A 25368-nucleotide genomic window follows, 5' to 3' on the forward strand; every position below is an offset into this window, starting at 1 on the left:
ACTTTTATACCCAGGAATAGAATCGGAGCATATTTTTAAGCCACCAAACCACAGCGCTTTCTCATAAATAAACCAATGAATTGTGTAAAAGTAACCATGATACTAAGTGAAAAAAGTGTAGACAATAGTTAAAACATGCAAAAGAGGCCAAATGAGAAGTAAACACAATTTCACAATTTGATTTTTTAAATTTATTTTCTGTTTTAGAAATACTGTAGTATTTTAATTTTTCTGATGTGATAGCATATAGTTCATTCATCACTTCCATGTTATGTAAGAATGTTGATGACCTGATGATTAATGATGAATGTTTGCATGACCTCACTTGACATTTATTTTGCCCCAGAAGATGTTTATTTTGTCACAGGAGAAGTTTATTTTATTAAAATTAAAATGGTGAGGGGTGGCTTATGTTACTGTACTTGTACTTCGAGTTAGCCACCCTTCATATACTGCCCCCTATAATAATATAAACAATACTTGATCGTTTATATATATTGCCAGTATGACACTCCTGGCATTTTATTTTAAATTATTTTATTCATTCTGTCAATACAAATAACAAATTAATATGAAACATAAATACAAAAAATCAGCAAATTCACAAACATATAAGGGTAATTAGGTGAGCCGCATATATGTTATAGCATACAGGTTAATTGTGATGTCCCCATCCTAATCACAAAATATCGTTTATAAGATATATATATTTTGATTTAATCCATAAATCCATTAATGAAATAAATACATGATTTGAGATTTAACCGTGCATTTCTAATAATTATCCAATACCAGTTTTATATTTTATATTTAATGTAAATTATATTCACTGCATTAAAAATTCTTGTATTATATTTTCTGATTATAGACACTATTAAAAAATATTATTATCACCATTTTACTTTGTTAAATTATTGTCTGTTATGATTTTTTAGCATTGCTGTTACGATAATCAAAAAAAGAATCACCAAAATGCCAAGACAATTAACCTAGGCTATTTAAAAAATACACTGTAAAGAAATGACAGCATACAAAACAAGAAGTATAATATAAAATGAGATATTGTTTATGATTACACAACACAGACCTTAGCTGTATATATCCCCATATTAGAGAATTTGACAATATTTCATACTGTGGGTACTGTGTGTAAAAACTGAACACAAACCAGTATTAACTGTAACTGTGAATTTAGATTAATAGACCGAATTAGTCACCAACACAAAGCAGTTATAGTGTGTATAACATTGAAACAGCGAGGTGGCAGTTTTTTCACACTATAATAAGCCTCCGCTCAAATAAATTTTGACAGTTTTAAAACTCCTCAAACTTATTTATTTGTACATTTTATCATAAAATAACTTATCGAAAAGCCTTGGTGAATATTTCTTTTAATAAATGTCAGAATTTTGACCCGTTAAATTTGAAATGGAGTGAAATAAACAGATGGAAAACTTTAACATTTAACACGGGCCTAGCCCTAGACTAGAGTCATACAAACAACGTTCTTCTGCTCATTGGCCATGGTAGTCCAGAGAAACTTATTCTACAATTCAGCAATTTAATTTTGTCTAATAGTTAAAATATTTTATACAGAAATTGCATCAAAATGGCTTGGTAAACAGTATTTGACGCTTAATGTGTACCTCTAAATCAATAGCGATCGCCTAGTCAGCGCTGGATATATGGCAAGTCCCGCAAGCAGTTGGCCTAGACCCCATAGGAGGCCACTCAAAACACTTCATATTTTTAGTTTGGATGGAAATGTAAATCAAATCAACCTTTAGACTCAAGAATCTACGAATCATTTAAAATGTATATGTTATAAAAATAACGATTTAATAAATACCACTTTCGACTCCACTCAATGCATTAGCATAGCTCCTTGTGGTTTGTTGGCAAAATCATACCCACTTGGCCAAAATTTGATGACATCATCTTTAGTGACTAACTCGGTCTATTGCTAGCGCTCAAAATTACTTGTATTTTCACACCTAGTAAGACCTACAAACATTGATTTTTTTTAAACATACCTTACATGGTAAATATTATATAAAATTCTCTAATTGGGATGTAAATTTAAACATAGTTACTTTCGTTATCTCGTTCGAGAATCAATTCACCGAGAAAATTTCTCTTTCCTGACCAAAACAACCCAGCCAACCATGCACTTAGTTACGTGGAAACTAGTAGCCGTGTGCAGTCTTGCTTGTTCATTGTCAAAAACAACAGTTGATTATGTAACTGGAACCCGTTGCACCAGGGTTCCACCCCTGACCCCGGGGCCCTGGCACACCCCAACCCCCACCAAACTGGTGTAGTCATGCATTTCGAATCTGTCAGGTTGCTAACTATGTTTAAAGTATATATTTATATTCATCATAAATCATTTCATTCATAGCATTTAGCGGCCTCATTTCAACTTGCAGGAAAAGGCAGCCTATATTTTTTATAGGAAATGCGAAAGCTTAAAATTTAATTTCTAGCCTTAGACGGTCTGTTTGATTCCTGTTTTAGGCAAATGATTTAGTACCGTAAATGTAAACGGACACTACTTGGAGGCTAGTCTTGTACCGTAAAGCAAGTGTAAATGAAATCATTGTCGTTTGGGGATTTGTGTTTTTCTGGTGACTATAAGTTGGTGAAGTAACTTTGTGCCTAATGTTCTAAATGCTCTGATAATTCCATTTTATGGCTCTTACCAATATATTTCAATATTATTTGTATTATTTGTTGATTTAAACAACTATTTCAATTTCATTGTAATTTTCTTAATTCTAAATCTATCTTTTACTTATTTTACTCTCATTCTTGAAATATTATTAACAAATATCTATTGCTTGGTATATTTTAATATTTTAAAAGTATATATTATTAACCATCAAACATTTGTATATGTAACCATTGGCATATAGTGCACTATATACTTAACTTCAGCTACTATTAACTGGCATGCTATTACTGTTGACCTACTGTTATGTTATGTGCTTGACACTTTATCAGATCACTGCATTGCATTTTTATTTAATTTATATATTTTTGTTGCTTTTTGCCACTATTCAATGTCAGATGCCTGGATAAATACATGTAAAGTATTCAGTTAGTTGATTGGAATGTGTGTAGCATTCAATAGCAAATTATATTGAATGTTATTTTATGCATATTGAATACTATACAATGTATATTTTATTACTATTTAAATGTTGTATTGCCTGTGTTAGATATGTTTGTATGTATGAATGATATGTTGTATTCAATTTGTTTTGTATATTATTATTATTATTTTTATTATTGTTATTATATTATTATTGTTATTATTATTATTATTATTATTATTGGTTGACCTAAACCCTACAAATGTTTCTGATAAATTGAAATCATAATTAAAATATTGTGAGAAATATTTCCAAATCAATTTTGATTTAAATTGGATAATGATCATTATGTTGGGTTTTTTTTTTCAATTTAATATTTTCAAAGTTACCATAACATTTTATTACATATTTTAATATTATCTCTAGATCATTTATAAACAGTTATTAACAAACATTTATGATATTTTTCTATATTAAAAGAACACACAGATAGATAATTTTGGATCAAGTTCTTTGATTATTTTGACTGTCCTGTAGTCCTAAACATGTTGTTAATTTGCAATATCAGGTTCAATTCACTTGCTATATATACACAAGTACTAAATTGCAATGTCACTGATGATGGGACTGGCTTTCTCGAAACATGTCTATTAGATTAAATGTTTGTGTCTTATTTATAGAATTCCTGATTGAGTTTGTTTTATGGGTTTATATTCTTTTAAACAATTAAATTTATTTTGTTTTAATTCAAAATTCATAAGTGAAGTAGATATAAAATATTCCAAGGTCAAACATTTATGTGCTATGTTTTAAACCACTTGGAAATCAAAGATCTTAAAGTTTTTCATTTTTCTTATCCTGAGATAGATTGTATTGAGTTTATTTGTTGCTGTCATCTTGGATAATCTTGAGTTGCCCGAAGAAATGAAGCGTATCAAACAGCTGAAAGCAACCGAGCAGAAAACAGTCGCTGAAAAGTTGCCACTTAGACTTCAGATCTTTGAAAAATTTCCGTAAGTATAGTTCTTGTTACATTGCTGTTGATGATACTGGCTCTTGCTGTTGATATTGTTTCTGTTGCTGCTGTTTTTGTCAGTGCTGTGGTTGTTGCTGATTGTTTCAGTTGTTGTTTTTGTCAATGCTGTGGTTGTTGCTGATTGTTTCAGTTGTTGTTTTTGTCAATGCTGTGGTTGTTGCTGATTGTTTCAGTTGTTGTTTTTGTCAATGCTGTGGTTGTTGCTGATTGTTTCAGTTGTGGTTTTTGTCAATGCTGTGGTTGTTGCTGATTGTTTCAGTTGTGGTTTTTGTCAATGCTGTGGTTGTTGCTGATTGTTTCAGTTGTTGTTTTTGTCAATGCTGTGGTTGTTGCTGATTGTTTCAGTTGTTGTTTTTGTCAATGCTGCGGTTGTTGCTGATTGTTTCAGTTGTTGTTTTTGTCAATGCTGCGGTTGTTGCTGATTGTTTCAGTTGTGGTTTTTGTCAATGCTGCGGTTGTTGCTGATTGTTTCAGTTGTTGTTTTTGTCAATGCTGTGGTTGTTGCTGATTGTTTCAGTTGTTTTTGTCAATGCTGTGGTTGTTGCTGATTGTTTCTGTTGTTGTTTTTGTCAATGCTGCGGTTGTTGCTGATTGTTTCTGTTGTTGGTTTTGTCAATGCTATGGTTGTTTCTGATTGTTTCAGTTGTTGTTTTTGTCAATGCTGTGGTTGTTGCTGATTGTTTCAGTTGTTGTTTTTGTCAATGCTGTGGTTGTTGCTGAGTGTTTCTGTTGTTGTTTTTGTCAATGCTGTGGTTGTTGCTGATTGTTTCAGTTGTTGTTTTTGTCAATGCTGTGGTTGTTGCTGATTGTTTCAGTTATTGTTTTTGTCAATACTGTGGTTGTTGCTGATTGTTTCTGTTGTTGTTTTTGTCAATGCTGTGGTTGTTGCTGGTTGTTTCAGTTGTTGTTTTTGTCAATGCTGCGGTTGTTGCTGGTTGTTTCAGTTGTTGTTTTTATCAATGCTGTGGTTGTTGCTGATTGTTTCAGTTGTTGTTTTTGTCAATGCTGCTGTTGTTGCTGCTGTTTCGGTTGTTGCTGATTGTTTCAGTTGTTGTTTTTGTCAATGCTGTGGTTGTTGCTGATTGTTTCAGTTGTTGTTTTTGTCAATGCTGCGGTTGTTGCTGATTGTTTCAGTTGTTGTTTTTGTCAATGCTGTTGTTGCTGCTGTTTCTGTTGTTTTTGTCAATGCTGTGGTTGTTGCTGCTGTTTCTGTTGTTGTTTTGTCAATGCTGTGGTTGTTGCTGATTGTTTCAGTTGTTGTTTTTGTCAATGCTGTGGTTGTTGCTGATTGTTTCAGTTCTTGTTTTTGTCAATGCTGTGGTTGTTGCTCCTGTTTCTGTTGTTGTTTTGTCAATGCTGTGGTTGTTGCTGATTGTTTCAGTTGTTGTTTTTGTCAATGCTGTTGTTGTTGCTGATTGTTTCAGTTGTTGTTTTTGTCAATGCTGTGGTTGTTGCTGCTGTTTCTGTTGTTGTTGCTGGTGTTGTTTTTATTTTTGTAGTCTTTTCTCAAACATTGCTCTGATCGGCATCATGTGCAATGTTTGTTGGAATGTTGCCATGTGAATGGAACAGGTGATTGATATTTTAATTGATATATTGATTGATTGATTGATTGATTGATTGATTGATTGATTGCAAAAAGACATGCATTTGTTGCTCAAATATACTTTATATAAATTGAACTATATTTGCTGTACTTAAACTTCTGATTAAAATTTTTTATATCTTTTATTTTCTTCTTTGTTTTGTAGAGATAAACCGCAGACTGTTGTAATGTCAAGGCTACCATCTGATTTCACTCTTCCAAAAATAAGGTAAAAAAATAACATAATGACAATTAAGGGAGGAAAAACAAGAAATAAAGGCTAAAAATGAAACAAATTTTTGTTGCCCAGTCCATACCAATGCAAAATCTTTAAAATGTAGGATCATTTTTTTTTAAGCGTATCCCCCTGCATCTTTGGATCAACCACTCTGATCAAGTGAAGTCTAAAGTTTAAATCCCCTGAGCCTGATATTCAATTATATTTTAGTGAAGGTATTTATTTAAGTATGTCTCTGCCCTGGACTATAATGGGCCATTCCACTAAGCCCTGCCCCTTGGATATTGTTGCTATGGCCACACAAAATCAAAGTACAGTATCTTTGTAAACTTGCATTTTCTTGTGGGATAATATGTTCTGATTGACAGGTAAGTTTGATTTACACTGTAAAAAATGTAGTTTTTTTTATAGTTTTATTTTATTGTTTTTGAACTATTATGATATTTTTTGATTGATATTATTATGGACTACTGATGGCTTTCCTATTTGGATAGCATTGCTACAAAAAGAAAGCACAATTAATTTATGTGAACTCTTATGTTTGTGTGGCATGCTTGTATTCCTGGCCCTAAAAATAACATACCATGTTCTGATTGGTCAGTTGTTAAGTTTGATTGACACTTTATAAAGTCCTTTGGTTCTTCAATGTTGTTGAATGTTGTTAAACTGTTATGATGATGTATTGATTGGCATTATGATGACAGGCTGATGGCTCTTTTAGTTGCTTCTTTTTGCACCAGAATCATTGTTTTTTCTAGCAGTAATTTTTTGTTCTGTGTAAACTCAGAGAGAGCTTTATACGCCAGTTCATTGAGACGGGCACTGAAGTGGAGAGGATGTTACGAGGATCTGAAGAATCAAATATGGCGGCCATCAGTGAATCTATTGCTTCTAATCGACTGCTAAACCGGAGCTTAGCTCCCATCAAAGGTGTCACCTCTTTGCAGAAGAAAATTGGAGTATCAACAGTTGTTAAGTATGAAATAATATTTTCTTATGTTTCAAAAATATTTTTCTTAGCGCGACACTGTGTGGTCCACAGACAGACATTTCTACATACCCGGCTTTTCCAGTGTGAACACTCAGTCCACACACAGCTACAGTAAGACTTTGTGTGTAAAATGCACTCTCACCTACAGTACTTTTTAATGAACACTTGCCTTTCATAATCTGTAATGCAGTACTGAGTGATGGTGGCAGGATCTGTCCGACTAAGGAAGGCTGAAACGAATAATTATTACACTAGCTTCTTCAGACACTCTGACACCATCACTGACAGTACCACTGGGAGTAGCATCACTATGACAGAGGGCTCTGACACTCTGCACCAGCACTCTTAAAGGGATGTGCCTCTTGCACATTCTGGAGAAGCAAGACCCTGATGGTTTTGGATCCCTGCAGGCTTTCAACATCTGGTAGTTTATTGACTGCTACTTGGTGTACCAAGACAAACACAAATTTCTAATGGAAGAAAATTATTAAATCAATTTTTGCATCATAATTTTTTGCAATTTTTTTTTTTAGAGATTCAATGAAGCAGAGAGGGCTTAATATGGATGATGGAGGACACCTCACAGGGGGCTACACATTTTCCGAATTTGGAAGCAGAGATCGAAGGTAAGTACTACTTTTCAGTTGCTAAGCCCATTGAAGGTAAATTAGACTTGTATATTATAAAATAATAATGTGGTAAAATTTATAATGCACTTTAAGGTTAAAACATAACTTGCCACTGGTACTATGAGAAAAAATTATAAATGTCGGAACTAATGTATTGCGGGTAGTGTACAAAAAGAAATTGTTTAAGATGTGTAAAAAATTTTTGGGTACTGGTTAATGTTCCTAATTTCTGTCGGGAGTGAATTCCAAGTTGAACGTCATAAAAGAAAAAGCCTGTTTACCAGTATTTCTGACTTGAAACATGCTACAAGCATGCTTGAAGCATGTTTCTGTAGGGTGAGCAAGTTTTCCAAGAAGTAATGTGGTAATCGACAAGTGAAGAAAGACTTTCCACTCTGTCGATGTCCTTTCACATTGATAGAATGGAAAGTCCGAAGGAGAATCTTGGATGTCAGCCTTCAATTGACAGGGAGTCAATTTGCTTTTCAGTATGGACTCACCAATTTTCAGGGGCGGATCCAGAGATGTCCAAACAGGGGGCCGAAAGGGGGGACCGAAATTTGGGCCGATCGAGACAACAATGTCCTAGGGAGTCCGGGGGCATGCCCCCGCGAAATTGTTGTGTTCTAGACGCCTGAAACATTTGAGGCATTGTTGGCTATCATTTTTTTCTTTTTCTTCCTTTTTTTCTTTTTTTTTTTCTTTTTTTTACTTCCCAGAAGGGGTGGCAGGGGCCAGGCCGCCCCCCCCTGAATCCGCCCCTGGCTGGTACCAGTTTACCGGTAGCTCAGACATGAATACACCCTTTGTTCCTGACTTAACTGTTCCGCTTTTACGTTAAGTTTTGCTTGCCATTGTATTGTTTTTATTGCTATTATTTTGTTATTTTCAGTGTGTGATTAAACTATGTATTGATTGATATAATTGTTGATATGTTAAGTTTTTTTAACTTTACATGGATGCTGTACATCATTTTGTAAGCTTCGATAATGTCACATGAACACTGTATATCATTTTTTATTAGCGAACATATTTTTGTAATTCGTCTATTAGTATGTAACAACTTTTAGGCAAAAAGTCTTCAATACTTGTTGAAAGTTACAAATTTTATATGAATGAAAATTTAAATGATAATTTTTTTGATTTTGAGGTTATCAATTTTTGTAAAATTTTATAAGAGAATAACACTTCGGTTGATCCCATCCTCCTAGCCTATGCGTTGTACTCTCGTAAAAGTGATTAAAGATTGGATGAGCCTTAATAAACAAAACAAGTAAAAGTAATTTATTTTTGTTTTTTTCTAATATAATATTGATGTGAGAATGTACGATGCAGCTGTGATTAGTTATTCAAAGCTTGTCATTTATTTTAGGGGTTTTCGTGGAAGTCTTAGAGGTCATCGCACTATGGAGGGAATCAGGGAGAATGGTGACTCAGTAGCCAATAGGAATGTCTCGTTTGATATCCGTGTAATTCAAGAAAGAAAACAATTAGCTGTTCAGAAAAGGTTTGTTTAATTTCTGTGTGGATCATAAGATTGGGATGGAAGAGGGCAGTATTTCAGTGCCCTTTATAATTTCAGATGTTGAAGCCAGCTACAACCAAGCATGTTGCTGTTTTTGAATCAGAACAAATATATCATAAAATCTAATAAACACAGTACTGTAATTTGGTTTTAAATTAACTTATTTAACTTATTTTTCAGAAAGTACTAGGCTTACAAATAATGAAATAAACTATTTTATTTTATTTTAAATATTTATTTATTTATTGAACCAAAATTTAAGTGATAGAAAAGGGTTAGGGACAGTTAAATAGAATTCTCACGCAATTATAGTCAACTTCTGAGGACACTAGCAAATACAGGCCTAAGGAGTCATTATTTCTACAATAAATTTTGAAGGAAATAATGGCTCCTAAGGCTTCTATTTTCTATAGGGTTGGAAATAATTTGACAATAATTGCTTTATAAGTCACTCACCCTGTTTTATATATATTTAGGCTATACTGTTTTTGGTGTGAATCACCACAAGCATAACCCACTAAGTCCGAAGACTTGTTTTCAGTGGGGTTCTCCTGGTGGTGAATTGGACAGTACACTGGGAGACAATTCCCCACTCTTTTTCAAAGAGTGTACTGCGTTCTTTAACGCGCATGGGCCATAATGCAAACAACAGCTTAAACGTCTGATCTGAAAGGCGGTCCATTATCGTAACCTGCATTTCAGCCATCCAGCTGAAACACAAGGAAAGCAGCGATGGGAATTGAACTGGGACGTAGAGATCTCCACGGTTCAGCGCACACACAGTGGCTGCCATTAGTTTAGCCGACTGAGCTAAGCCACTCTCAACACATTAACATAAACATTGCACAATATTTAGACCCTACCACCCTACATTCAAAAAATGTAAATGGAATAAGGACATAAAAGTTAATTAGCAGTTAATTAAGAAAGAAACATCTGATTTTCTAAAGGAAAATGTTTGAGAAAATATGAAACTTATCTTTTATAGTATTAGTGACAATTTCCGAAGAACCACAAATGTATGGATATGTGTGCTATTTTATTACCCTCCCCCAAAGAAGGCTATATATTCACCGCTGTCTATCAGTCTGTTAGCAAGACTAAGCACATAGATCATCATAAAGGCTATGTTCTCACACGGCAGCTAACGGTTAGCAGGATCCGGATCCTACTAACCATTAGCTGGCGTGCGTCCATGCGAGAAAATCCCGATCCAGATACCAACAATATGATGATCGAATCACTGGCCAATAAGAAACTGGAAATTGTAAATGCGTACGTGTGATTGGTTGATGGTAGAAACGCATTCAACTTGCTAACCGATAGCGCTTGCTAACCGTTAGCATATCCGGATATCGCAAACGGTTGGCGCTAACCGATCGGGCGTTCTCACACAGGTGCTAACGGTTAGCTCCCGATCTGGATACTAGGGCTCTTGTGAGAACCAGGCCAAAATTTAGTGGAATTGTACATACTAATTGAAGAAATAGTTGATTAAATTTTGGGAACAAACGGTCAAATATGACAAGGTCAAGGTCACAGATATTAAATTTTTTTATCCCGAGCATAAAAGAAAATAATTTAATCAGCCATTATAAGCAACCTGCTTGCTGTTCGGTATTCAGGCACAGGCAGAAAAATAACGGAATTGCCAATCATACATGGCCAGCGTATGGTTTGGTACTGTAGGCACAGGGTGGAGGTATGCACTCCAATGAATGACTGCTCTAGTTTTGGTTTTTTTTTTATCAGGAGTTATTGTTCACTTGTTTTTCTTTGCAGAGACGCTAAAGAAGATGAACTGCGGGAAAACCACCCATACTTTGATATGCCTCTGCTGACCTTTGACCAGGAAAGTCGTATCCGGCAAATATGCATGGCAATCGTCTATGCTCGCTACGACCCGTAAGTTATTCACATATAACTTAACTATAGTCTCATTTGTCGTCGCATTACAACTTGTTAGATTTGATAAAGTGCTGTACATGACAGTTAGGTAGTTTGTATGCTTTTTTTTTTTTATTATTAAATATAAATTATTTTCTTATTTATAAAGAACAATGAGAGAGCTTAGTAAAGGAATAATGAAGAAGAGTCGCTATCAGTCTGTTCAGTAAGTTCACATTTCATTTCTTTCATATTGTTATTTTCCAAAATATGGTCATCATTACATATTATATATTTTATTATCTCATATAATCCACTTTGATTTAGTTGATAGCGTTAAACATTAACAAGCCAAACCGAAACGTTTTTTTTGGTTTTTTTTTGGCTTTGATAAGCATGATATTACCACTGTCTATATAAGACCAATTTAAGAACTTGTTGGAAAATGTTTCTTTTTGTAGTGATTTCCTTGGCATTGTAACATACCTTAGTTGGTGCTCCATCCTTGTAACAATAGGATCGTGCATTTCTATGTTTTGGGAGCATCCAGATAATCGCATCATGGATAACAATAGTCTGAAGATCATGGAATTTATCTTTGTTATTTTCATGAGTTTTGAACTGCTACTGAAGGTTAGTTACTTTTAATGTAATACATTAAGTAGTTTTTTTCATTTTTAAATTTATGGCTCAACAATTGTAGTGATACAATAAACAAAGTTAGTGATACATATAAACAAAAGAAGTCTCCGGGGGTTAAAAATGTATTGATTTAACTATTTGGCACACTCTGAAAGTGTACCTGTCCCCTTAATAGGATGGGCCGTAGTGTTAAAAGATATATTTCCCTTAATAGGGATGTTTTCTGAATAGGGGTGTCCCAAAGGAGGGGTTCTATTGTATCTCTCAGTTACAACCCTCCTCAATACAAAGTCTATATATTGATCTCATCAGTGTTTTGATTACAGAACACCTTCCAAATGTGAACCTTCCTAAATACAAACTGTAATTTCTGAATGCTATAAATCTCTTATTATAACCATCAAAACTTGTGAAACTGTGTTTTAAAATTTTCAAATTATAAAGTGTTTATGTCAGCTCAATGAATGTGTTTAAACCTTTTCATAGACATATGTCTGGTTTTAAGCAAGAAATATTGTTGTTAGCCCTGGTATCGTCAAAATCTTCATTCAAAAAAGATCTGAGCATGCATTGCTTGCTTCCCATGACAAGGTTTTGCTCTACAATGGCCTTCTGAGATTTTCAATTTCAACTTCATTATTAGAAATTTCAACTAAATTACAAATTGTTGGAATGGAGGAGTATATTATTTGGAAGATGTTACTCTAGCTATCAAAACTGATTTCAACCACTCATTTTACTTATACAATTGATACCAATCCCCTTAAAGTTGTTTAATCACATAAATATCTTGGTATTGCCCTTTCACATGATCTTACATAGTCAACCCATGTTAATAATGCATCAATGAAAATTTTAGATTTTGTTTTAACAATACTACTATTACTGCTTTTACATGCTCTTTGTCGTCCCAATTACCGAATACGTTGCCCCTGCGTGGGATCCACACCAAACACATGAAGATATTAACAAGTTATTGAGATGTATACTGTAGTATACTGTAGGTTATACGTTAAAGGTGATTTTTTGCATACAGGCTTCGAAATCAGTTTGGCGCAGTGATTTGCATTCAGGTTGTGAAACTCGTTGTCTAGGGTTCGAATTACACGCTGAACATTCTCGGCCAGCCATGCGTAGTTACCCCAGCTTGCACAGTTGACAGGTTGTGAAGTGGCTCACGCTATGTTTCAGCCCTAGGTGGGAGTGTTTCATGGCTTATAAATTAAATAAATATTGTGTGGCCACCTCTCATCAACATTGATGTTAACATCAGGCCTAATTAACTAAGATATACAAAAAAAAATTACCTGATATGGTTCAAAAAATAAAATTCCATAGCATGGTTTTTGTTGTCAAATGGTCAATACCCAGAAACTCTCACTTTGAAAAACACATGGTAAAACTAATGTATTTATTATATATTCTTTATTTATGAATTTTCCTAAAAAATTTGGAACATATTCCTTATGATAAAGCTTTGTAAAATTTTGAAGGGTAATCAAAAGCATTGAATTTTTGATATTTTGTTTGTGTTTTATTTTGTACTAATTAGTTGAGAAAGCCATTTGAAATTCAATGACTGGTTTAACCTTTGGTTACTCACAGGTTCTATTGTATGTTTGTTTATTTTCTGATTTTTACCTAGAAATGTACATTTTCTGTTTTTAATGCTTTTGTTTACAGTATCAGTCATCCAAATTTCATTTATACCATGTTGTGTAAGTGACAATGAAGTTAAATCGTGTCATATAGCATTATCCACTATCAATTGTAAGCATTCAAAAAAATGAATCATTTTGGGATGACAAGACAATCTGCATACTCTAATAATACATTTTGTACGCAATAGGTGTTGGCGGATGGATTATTTTTCACTCCAAAAGCTTTGATTCGTGATGCTGGAGGCGCTTTAGACGTGTTCATCTACTTTACAAGCCTAATCTTCTTGTCGTGGATGCCAAAAAAAGTTAAAGTAAATTCTTTGGCTCAGGTAATGTGCACATATCATAAAACCTTGAATAGAAGTCCTGATGGGCTTTTTTTTTGTGAGATAGTTCTCTATTTGAGATGGGCTTTCAAGATTACTATTGCAAACTAAAGAGGAGGCTTCATTTCAAAATGAATGCTGTACATTTTGGAATTGCAACTATGGAATTCAGAATTTGATTAATATTTTTTTAATTTTATCCATCCTAGTACAATAAAATAATATTAATACTGAAACAGTATCATAATCAAAGATGATGTCAGTCTGAATATAAGTACTATCTCGGAAGAACCACGTATTATCTTGATTAGAAGCCCATGGGCTTCTTTTCAAGATTATTTTTGCAATCTGAAGAGGGTGGGGGGCTTTTATTCGAGATGGGCTTCTCAAGATTAAGCCAGTGGGACTTCTATTCGAGGTTTTTGTGTATATATATACACATATATATATGTATATATATATAATATCTTATATTTTTTGCCCGTATCTTGCTGTACACTTGACACTTCTGGTTATTTCATCCATTGTGCAGATGTTTCATTCATTTTTGTGAATTGATAATAACTAAATATATTGAGTGCTTGGAGAGAGCTGATTTAAAACTTGTGTTTTAAAATAAGTTGAATTGAAAATGGTATCTGAATTGTCCTTGAATTTTGCAGATGTTTATGATTCTTCGGTGCTTTCGTCCTCTTCGGATATTTACATTGGTGCCGCACCTGCGCAAGGTTGTCTACGAATTGTTACGAGGTTTCAAAGAGATCATTCTTGTTTCCATTCTGCTTCTGGCTTTGCTATTCATGTTCGCAAGTTACGGAGTTCAGCAGTTTGCCGACAGTCTGGGCAAGTGCAATGATGAAAGTATCACATATAAGGTATGTTGGTTATTTCTTCTTCTGAAATTGAGGACCCACTTCATATTTAAAGGCTTCAGCCTGAGACAGGGATGGACAACTAAATCTTAGAAATTACTTCTGAGTAAGGGTCTTCATCTTCTTCCATTAATGGACAAACTTCAATGCAGAAGTGCTCCTGTTGTGTCATGCAGTTAACAAGGCTCTGTCTAGTGCACAGGGTGTGACATGAAGCTGCTAGTTAGTCACTTACCATGCCCATATGCAATGCAGCACAATGACGCTGCAAGTTATGGATTATGGGTTATTCTCCTACCTTTACCTTTACCTTTAAGCTAGTTTGGTGAAGACAAGCCAAACCAGTCACTCATCGCAAATCGTGTTTTGGAGATAATGGCTAATACATGTTGGAAAGTCTTTTATTTCACAAAACTAAACTTTGTATCTATATTATATATACAGTATAATATGCTTGCTTAAATTTGTAAATATTTATAAGGATAATTGGTAGGCTCATAAGCAATTTGGATTTTAGGCCATGGTTTGTGACCAATTTTATTGTTTTTTTGTCAAAGTGAAATTTAATTGAACTGGTATATTTAAAATCAAAATGATGTTTCAAATAATGTTATCATTGGTAAATTTTTCTAAAATATTTGCTTATGTAGGAAGACTGTCATGGTGAGTTTCTGCAAACTGTCGGAGTTGTCAAATTTCCCGTACTTGAGGACAATCAGACTACATTCCTAGTTCCACGAGTGTGGTAAGTTGCAGAAGGTACTGGTTACTCACCTTATGTCTAAAATAGACATAACATAGGCCTGGCCAACTATATAATGATTTAATGCTAGTTTATTACGGCAGTTACACTAAGTGTTTGTTACTTCTCCTATGCTTATAGAGACCCCTTGTGTTTTTCAGTCTAATGTATGATGATGGCTTCTGGTTTATTGAACTGATATTCCAGTGTCCTTTTAAATTTCAGAAACAGTTCATTGCTGTATTATGCACAGTCAAACTGCTGGTAGCTACTGTGATTGTGTTGAAATGTAGAAATCATTTGATACCCAGTTCAGTTCCATCCACTGCTCTCATTGTGTTTCACCTAGCGGGTTTGGTGCCCAGATCTCAAGTACATATGTAAATTTTGTTGCAGTGGCACACATCACCACTTATGGTGCATCCAAAAACAAAATTAAAACAATTGAAAGAAACATGAAACAAAAAAAAACTTATGTTAACAAGTCAAATGTAGAAGGACACATATCTTCATTATTAAACTGTTTGTCAGGAATTAAATTTATTATTTAAAACGTTTTACAGAAATGGACCTTTCTGCGAAGCCCCGCCCCTTGGATATTGTTGCTAAGGTCCCACAAACGACAGTGTAGAAGCATATGTGCACACGTGCGTTCGTGGGACAACATGTGTGTTTGTAGCACACAGGCCTATTCCTGGCACTGTTCTGATTGGTTAGTTGTTAAGTTTGATTTACATTCCAGAAAGGTCCACTTATTATACTGATGGGAAATAATCAGATTCATGTTTTTTAAATTGCAGGTCAAACCCTCGTAATTTTAATTTTGACAACATTGGTCATGCCATGTTGGCATTGTTTGAGGTTTTGTCTTTAGAAGGCTGGTTAGAAATCAGAGATATCATCGAGGAACGAAAAGGAATTGTAAGCCACTTGAAAATTTCCTTGCTCTGATTTTTAGGGAGCTTTCAATTTGTTTGACGATACTAGATCAGAATCACTCATGCGTGACTGTCCTACCGGGCATCCTACGTTCTCTGCATACATAGATTTGGCTCAATTACGTCCTCCCATTCTCCCATGCACAGATGACTTTTAGCGACATCATTGCGTTTTACGTCATGCCGTCGTCGTGCATTCGAAAGCTCAATTATATTGACATGTCGTACTAAATTTTAACTGGGATATCTGTTCCTATATGTTCCTCCAGTGAAGATATGTGTGATGCAAAATTAAAAAATAATCTGAATGTTTTAGGCCTCCTGGAATTCTGTTTTTTTTTTTTTTTTAAGATGGACAAAAGATATTGGTACCTTTATTACCATATTTATTCGAATAAACGCCCGGAGGTGTTTATTGTTGAAAAGTATTTTTGAAGGGAAAATTGTATACGTATACAGTATACTCAAATAAATGCCCCTTAATTTCACTGTAAATGTAGAACTACAACACTTAATTACTGTCAAAATGTGATATTCTGGATCATAAAGATTTACTGATCCCAACCAGTGTAGAAAAAATGTAATTTTACTTTAGTAGAACATTAATAATAGAATATGTTGAGAATGATGTTGCTTCCATCAGTTTTTTTTACACTCATTCAAGTAAGGGGGTGGGGGTGGGGGTTCAGTTGTTTAATTGAGGCAAAATTAAACTGCCCCAGGGCATTTATTTAAGGGATGTGATACAATAAACCGTTGAATGTTAACTCATTAAATATCTTTAAAATTAACAATGTTCCCCTGATTGCATTTTTCTGACTTTTAGTATGTTATTTTTGTGTATGTTTCTGATTCAGCAAAAAATTGACTGGACTATTGCTAGAGAAAATATCCTTGGTGCAATTTGTTAATATGTAGTACAATTCAATCAGGTGAATTGAGTATCAGTTTTGTTAGCGTTTTATCTTGTGTAGCTTTTTTATATGAATATTATTAAAATAGTACAGTATAAAATTTTTTCACCCTCAACCTCATCAATAGTATTATCATCAATGTAGTGTTATTAATATTATTGTCACTGTTACTATTAACTACTTTGACCTCTGGCATTTCAACTGTTCTTCATATTTACAGCGGTACTGCATCTACATCCATGTGTTCGTGTTCATTGGCTGTATGATTGGTCTGACATTGTTTGTAGGTGTGGTCATTGCAAATTTCTTTGAAAACAAGGTATTAAGCCAAAACTCTTTGTTCTTCTTGCTCAACTTAATGTATACATAATTTGAGGCTACTTGTTTTTTTGCATAACTATTTTGAAAAGTATATAGACCAATAAAAGTTCTTGAATCTTGAATTTGTAACCTCTAAATATGCTGCATAATTTTCTTTATAACAAATAACTTTGTAGTCAACATTGTAAGGCCAAAAAATGTGTTGTCAACTATAATTCTTTTTAGATAGATTTTGGATTAAAAAAAATATTGTTGTCTATTTCGTGAATACTTACCTGGATAAACCGATAATTGCCTAAGTTTCCTTTGAAACTTACCTCGAGCATAAAAGAAAAATAATGGACTCGCCCTAGCTCGCCTATATACGCCCTGCGAGAATGAACAATATCCTTGTTTCCTTCTTGCTTTTGTCTTGTGTAGACGTGTGAAAGCTTGCTGTTGTTGTTTACAAGGAGTTGTAAAGTTGTAGTGTAGTATTGTTTTTTTCCTAATAATATGGTCGCAAAGGATGAATGAACTTTAATTGTAAATTTGTGCTTCAGGGAACAGCATTGATGACTGTAGACCAGCGTCGATGGCAGGACTTGAAGGGGCGACTAAAACTTGCTCAACCTTTACATCTTCCCCCTCGTCCAGGTATTTCAGAGTTACTATTTATTATCCTTTTTAGTTCCTATGCATGAACTGTTTTCCCTGTGTGTAATGTGTGCGTGTGTGCAGACATTTATGCAAATGAGCATGCGTAAAAAAATGTTTTCCGCCATTTTTTTTTTCCTCGCAATGCGAAGTTCGATGTAAGTTGCTGCAGTGTTCAGTCAGGGCTCACGCTAACCGATCTGCAAGTCGGCATGGATGAAAGTTCTATTTTGGTTTTGCGGGAAAAAAAAATCAACTGGCTGTAGGCATAGGCATTTTGAAGAAGGCCTAAAATAAGAAGGTTTTAATATTTGCTGAAATACATCGTTTTGTCATTTAGATCTCCATTTTTCGCTACCTCCATGCGACGTTTTTTTCTCTTGTATAAGTAGTCATATGAAGGTACTATATCCCCGACAGTTGGCTATGCAGCAATGTACTCATTGAATGCAAACTGAAGACAAGTGAAGATATAAAGGCAGTCGACTATCTACAGTAGCTTAGGCTTTCCACAAAAACATGAGGCCTAGGCCTAGTTTAGTACAGTAGTTACTGTGATGCGAGGGTGGTAGATTGTTAATCAATGATATTGTGTTATTGTCTAATACGTAAAATACATTTAAATAATGTGTGTAAAATTTAAGAATGCACCGCGTGGGTCGCTTTCTTTGTTATGCGGTAGTATACGTAGCAGTGTAACGGCAGCAAGGCTAGGCCTAGCCTAGGTCCTAGATCATGTACCTTCTTGATCATCGTGATGAAAACTTCGTGTGACAGATGATTGGGGCCCAAATGGTGTGGACGATCTTGTCCAAGCTATTTTCAAATAAATTGTAGTCTAGTAGGCCACTGCCAGCTCCCCCACTCTCGATATCATTCCAAACTACTGTTAAATGAAAATACTGAATACCTAGGTAGGCCTAGGCCTACAAAATTTTTTTGAAGAAATTTGCTAAAAATATTACTGTAATTTGCCTATCACCAGTGTGGGCTTTAAAATCACTTATTTGGACCCTAAAGACTCCCCCTGAATTTTTCAACCACCACACAAATTTGACCCAACCATATTTTCTGATTATGTCATTTATGATAACTTAATCAGAAAATATGGTTGGTTGGTTAAGTCATGTATCATGCATAGGAACGTTGACGCCAGCAAGGATCTGGTTTGTTAACTTTTTCATCAGGGCCTACTTTAATTTGATTGTATTGTTTTTGTAAAAGGAAATACCTGTACTCATATCAATGATTTCAGTCATTGTTTATTTGGCAAAGGTTTTAAATTGTTAATTTCGATTAAGAGTGCGTAGAACAGTAAACAGCTCCTTCTACCTTCTACAATACATTTTCATTTGAAGTGACCTGGATGAACTTCGTTCTTACGCACTACTTTAAATTCTTTACCTTGTTAAAATTTAATTTACCTATCCACTTTGATTTGTAATATATATTCTCTTATGCTATAATGAAAAATATGATCATTTAACCATTTAATTATTGTGTATATATTGTTTTCACGGGTGTTTAATTTCCTTATTGCAGACCACTCTAGGATTCGTAGCAGTTTATATGATCTCACGCAAAACAAGTATTTCAAAAGATTCATTGCTTGCATGGTGATACTCAACTTTGGTTTTCTGTCCGTCAAGGTATTAAAGTTGTTTTTATTAACTCTCTTTTTTATACAACTGTGGTGCTGGACTCCATGATGTTGGTAAAAGTATTTTTTGTTAGCAGGGGGGGTTTTGGCCTGGTGGGTGTTAGCATTTTAACCTACTCAGTAGAACTCATTAGCCGCCATAAGGAGTGCGTCCGCACCCTCCACCTCTCCCCAGCCTACGCCCATCTTTACATATAATGTATTATTTTACTTAATTTTTCACAAAATGTAGGTTAAGAGCTGAAATGTACAAGAAAAATGTACAAAGTACAAAAACGCAAACGTCTTTCAGAAGAGACGCAAACGTCTTTCAGAAGAGACGTTTAAGATGTCGCTCCTGTGTGCAATATGGCCCATGTTCATGTTAAAGAATGCAATACACCCTTCAAAAAAAGAGTAGGTGATTGTCTAGTGGTGACTGCTTAAACAACACAAGAAGGTTGGACCACACTGGAAATAAGTCTTTAGATTTTGTGGGCTTGCCTTCAAAAAAAAATTAAAAAAATAAATCAAATTGAGTCCAATCCAATCATACTGACCCTTTCATTTTTTGTCTATTTTGTGAATACTTACTTTAGATAAACATTTTGTTGCCAATTTTCTATTATTACATATATAAATACCCCTCAAAAATATATAGGATCATCCCAGCTTCCTACATAATTTATCCTGTAATCAAGATCATATACTTTTTATCATAAATTACAGTATTGACTAAAAAAGCTTTAGTAAAATTTCTATGAAAATGTGTTTTTAAACAGGGTCTGTATTAAATTATTTATTTAAAACTCTTTCCACACTTTTATGTGGCAAAAATGTTATTGTCCTGTGTACAAGATGTCATATTATTTCTTCCATATATGGACAGTCCCTGGTATTTGTAAAATAAAATATTTTGTGACAGATGTGTGATTTGCTTTTATATGGCCATTATGTTGTCAAATTCATCCATATATGGACAAATCACTGGTATTTGTCACATAAAGTGTGATAGTATGGCCATAGCTTATGTTGATTTTAACCTGTTTATACATTTTGAATATTGACACAATAATAAATATGCTTCTCCATATTAGTGGAAAGATGCAAGCGGAGAAGAAGAAAAGAACGTTTCTTATTATCTGGCGTCCTGCTCCGTCATCTTCAACATCATCTTTGCTTTGGAAGTTATCCTAAAGTGCATTTCACTGAGTCCTATTGGTTACTGGCACAGTCGTCGCAATCGCTGTGATCTGATCGTCACTGTATGCGGTGTGGTCTGGGTAGTTTTGCTTTTGAATTATAAGGTACAATTAATATTATTAAACGTTGGTGGAGGTGTGGCTTGTAGTTTCTGATGCTAGAGTCATGTCACGCTAGGATTGTCACAACAGAGGTTTGCTGGAAATGATGACATCCTCTAGCACTCCCACTACCAAACACACTACCAAATTACATTTGACAAAAACATGTGACATGCCTAAATATAGTCATTATGGCATCACATCATCACCATATTATAATAATAACATTTATAAAGTGCTATGGAAGGACTTAACCAAAAATTACAGTGAACCTTAAAACTACCAAAAAAGAAACACCACACACATATCTGCATAGGGCCGGCCTATTCATAACTCACAGGAGCTCTTTTGAACAAAGACTGGCACAAGCAAGGCAGGGAGCAGAAAATTACTGCAAATGAACTATCACCCCATAAACGTGTAGACCTAGGCTCAACAAGCAGAAGTTTGTCAGTACCAGAGTGGAGAGTTTGTTATGGCACATACCATATCAGCAGTTTACAAAGATACTTTGGCCCATCATCTTTCAGCATCGTAAAAGTAACGAGCAAAATCTTGAAGATGACTATATATAGGCACATCAGGACTATACAGTATATGGGCACAACATTTTTTATCAAAGAAAATTTGTTAGCTGGACAGGACTTAAGCATTGTAATGAGAATGTATTTATAGAGCATAATATTTCATTTCACTTTTTAAGGGACCACTAAATATTATAAGTTGACCTGCTTGCATATAGGTCATCCTCTAATTTTTTTGTTTATGTAAACTTGTAGGATACAATATGATAAATGGTATTGTCATATTCCAAAAAAGTAAGCACAGTATAGAATTCCTTACTGAAATGTGAACAATAGTACCTTTTGTATTAAAAGACATTAAAGGTAAAGATAGTCCTGTATATATTGAGTTCTGAACATAGGGGAAGGTGCTGTTTACCCATTGTACTAAGCCTTGGCATTGTGAAGTAGAGTGGCCAGTTCTTTACACGTCGCCTTTTTCCTCCTCAGTAGTGAACCAGGTACCCTTCTTCTTCCAGTGAGTACAGAGCACTTTGATGTGACGAGGATCATCGTACTTAATTAAAGGGGTGGAAAAAATAAATAAATAAATAAAATTAATTAATTGATTAAAAAAATAAAATTGATTAATTAGCAAAAAAAAAACCAAAAAAACTGCATTTATACTCCTGGATGGAGAGAGACACGTAGGAAGCAAAGTGCACAGCGAAAGTTTGAACCCCCGACCTCGAGTTTGAGAGACCGAAATGCAATCACTGCTCCAAACGTTCCCAGACATTACAAATTCTAATAATGTGATCATGATTGTGATGCTAGCAAAATACTCATTGTTGAATAATTTCTCTTCATTTTTTATCAATATTTTGATATTCAGTGACTAATATCATATTCATAATCTTTGCAGGATCAAAACACCTACACCATTGGATATGTTATTATTGTCTTCCGGTTTTTCACTATAACTGGCAAACATGTAAGTTACTGGCCAACAGAGGGCAGTAAAACTCGTATTCATTTAGTATTGTTGGTATCAAATGCAGCAGTGATTTTACAATGTTATATTTTATAATACTGTACAGGTCTCCCTCCAATTAAAGACACTTTGGGGACCGGGGTTTTCATTGTCTTTAGCAGCTTTGGTCTCTAATTAGAATAATAAAGGTAAAAGTGCTAGTGGCCTAAAAATGCTATCCTCAAAAACTATTTCCTCTGTTTGTTCCTTAATCTAGTGTATCCATTTTTCAATTTTTGACCCTCCTACTATTTTCTTGGAAGTTCATTTGAGATAGTATGAAATAAACATAGAAGAGTATTTTATGTCAGACTTATCAGTGAACTACTGAATATCAGTATAATCTACTATAGACAAATCCAATTAGAAGAGGGTGCTTTGTATTGGCCCCACCATTTCTGAGGACCTCCTTGGGTTCCCTGCAAGCATGAAAGATCCATGTATGGTGGTGCGAAGTATTAACAGTAGATTACAGTAAAATCAAAATTCCAATATATACATTTTGTAGCACTGCATATGTGCAAGAATCCCCTACCAAATCTCCTAGCTGCTATGACGTCTGCAAAGGGAGATTAATCACTTTGAATGAGTCCATATATAGTCCATTGTGAGGATAAAACCTTAAAGGGGTTTTTTTTGTAGTACAGTACATTGCGCAGATGATGTGTAAGAATCCCCTACCAAAATCCTTTAGATGCTATGGCGTCTACAGAGAGAGATTAATCAATGAAAGGATCAGTCTATAGTCCATTTTGTGGATGAAACCTTTAAGGGTATTTTTTTTGTATATTTATGTAGCACATCGCACAGTGCCACAAAATTAATTGTAAAACAAGGATAGAAAAACAGTCGAATTGGGTCCAACACATACTGTGCCATTCATTAAAACAGCAGCGTGATGATGCGTCACACTGCAGATCATTTTTATGACATTCTGCTAACAATGATGCTGATAGTCAATAAACTGACGTTGCATCTCAAAAACGAGGTCTCAACCACCAACCATTAATATATTTGCAGTGTGTTCTAGTAGAATATAATCTTGCAGAGTTACTGTTTTGAAAGTGTTTTGTTTTCATATTTAGCCAACACTAAAGATGTTAATGATGACCATTGTGGTTTCTATGGTCAAGAGTTTCTTCATCATTGCCGGTCTGTTCCTGTTAATGACTGCTTATGCATTTGCTGGAGTTGTGTTGTTTGGAAAAGTAAAATATGGTGAAAGTTTAAGCCGGTAAGAAATGTTTTGTTGGATCATAGGAGATTCTATTTTTTTTCATGCTAATCATGATTGATCTAATCATAATTAGTCATGTTTGGGTCAATGTAGGGGTGCAGATATGGTATATTGTATGAATATGAACAATTACTGAACTACCTGGATGATTAACAATTTTCCCTAGATAGTGGATAAGTTGCACAGTCATTGTTTATGATGGAGTTCTTTTTCCAATCAACCAGTGGCATATCTAAGTCTTGAAATGTGCTAAAAGCTGTCGATGGCCTTTGCATGTGCACAAATTTTGAAGTTGAAAAGAAGGAAATTACTGGAGCCGGCATACCTCCAAACTTTCTCCACCATGGCAATGTGTGTAGACAACCAAATCTATTTTCTTCATTTTTATTTATTTGTTTTGTGATGTGATGTGAACCACATGAAGGCAAGGTGCAGTTGTAATCAATTAAAGCCAGAATACTATGAAGATTATTCATATAACAACTTTCACAATATCAAAAAACCTTATATTAATACTGTGTCATAGGTTGAACAACTGACCAATCTTTTCCTCCTGATTTAATTTACAAGTTTTTTTCTTTTAATCTGTAAAAGACAAGCCAACTTTGAGAATGCCACAAATGCTACTGCCACCCTCTTTCGTATTGTAACTGGAGAAGATTGGAACAAGATAATGCATGACTGTATGGTAAGACATGAATATAATTTACCTATTTAATGAGCCTGAACCATCAGGAATGCTTAACCAATCTCATTATGTGGGTTGCAGGGTGTTGAGGGAAGTACTTTGATTCTTGTCTGAGTTGTATCATAAGCTCTGTCTACACTAAACATTTTATATTACAAATTTTCGTGATGTGCCCAATTTGAAGACATATTATACCCAAATACTGTATGGGCATTTATTTGTCACATAAAAATTGATAGTGTGGAGAACTGAAAGTCTAACATCAAACCCTTGTTTTTAGGATTAGGATGATAATGGTGATGAGTATAATGATCTAGGATTTAGAATACAAGGAATAATGTAACACACTGCATTTTCTGACAGCGATTTTTGTCTTTTAAATTAGAGAAGGGCAGCACCTCTGAATCTATTGTACCACCATTAATAGTGTTACTACATGATGCTTTTATAGTGATGGTGGTTTATTGTAAAATCAAGCCAAGTATATACATACAGTACTTTAATAATTTTTTCTTTTTTTAAATAAAATATTTACAGTGTGTCGTGTTGCTTCCTTTGATCATCAATGTTGTTGTATGCTGATTTATTTTTTTGATTGGTCGTCTAGGTACAGCCAAAGGAATGCACACCAGGGGAGAACATCTGGGAAACAGACTGTGGTAACCCAGCTGCTTCTTTGTTCTACTTCTGTACATTTTATCTCATCATCGCCTACATAGTTCTCAATCTACTGGTTGGTTAGTCAATTATTTTCTTGTTTCCTGACTTAAAATTACACATTGGCTATATTAAAAAATTCCCTAAGGAAATATTCACGCTCAAGTAGTTCCTCTTATCACCATATTTTGTGACCTAGTGCCTGCACAATTATTCAACAGGGCGCCTATTCTATCTTCATCCCCTGCCTCCATCAACCCCCCCCCCCC

The 25368-nt window shown here is 34.5% G+C and overlaps 1 protein-coding gene across 9 annotated transcripts in view; it reads left to right on the top strand.

Moving 5' to 3' along the window:
* Window positions 1–25368, top strand: part of LOC117106526 (sodium leak channel non-selective protein-like) — a 54505-nt gene that overhangs the window by 20175 nt on the left and 8962 nt on the right. For all 9 annotated transcript variants that reach the window (XM_033247916.1, XM_033247923.1, XM_033247930.1 and 6 more), the window contains 20 exons: window positions 3963–4108; window positions 5883–5945; window positions 6742–6930; window positions 7479–7571; window positions 8947–9081; window positions 10882–11004; window positions 11156–11212; window positions 11448–11619; window positions 13478–13618; window positions 14278–14490; window positions 15138–15232; window positions 16030–16150; window positions 17302–17400; window positions 17945–18038; window positions 19581–19687; window positions 20775–20984; window positions 22410–22478; window positions 23603–23751; window positions 24349–24442; window positions 25050–25179. In XM_033247916.1, the coding sequence (XP_033103807.1) occupies window positions 3963–4108; window positions 5883–5945; window positions 6742–6930; window positions 7479–7571; window positions 8947–9081; window positions 10882–11004; window positions 11156–11212; window positions 11448–11619; window positions 13478–13618; window positions 14278–14490; window positions 15138–15232; window positions 16030–16150; window positions 17302–17400; window positions 17945–18038; window positions 19581–19687; window positions 20775–20984; window positions 22410–22478; window positions 23603–23751; window positions 24349–24442; window positions 25050–25179 (2500 nt within the window). The remainder of the gene's footprint in view (window positions 1–3962; window positions 4109–5882; window positions 5946–6741; window positions 6931–7478; window positions 7572–8946; window positions 9082–10881; window positions 11005–11155; window positions 11213–11447; window positions 11620–13477; window positions 13619–14277; window positions 14491–15137; window positions 15233–16029; window positions 16151–17301; window positions 17401–17944; window positions 18039–19580; window positions 19688–20774; window positions 20985–22409; window positions 22479–23602; window positions 23752–24348; window positions 24443–25049; window positions 25180–25368) is intronic.

Source organism: Anneissia japonica, unplaced genomic scaffold, assembly GCF_011630105.1.
Source record: "Anneissia japonica isolate Jap-2015-1 unplaced genomic scaffold, ASM1163010v1 scaffold142_len1259957_cov175, whole genome shotgun sequence".
Taxonomy (NCBI): Eukaryota; Metazoa; Echinodermata; class Crinoidea; order Comatulida; family Comatulidae; genus Anneissia; species Anneissia japonica.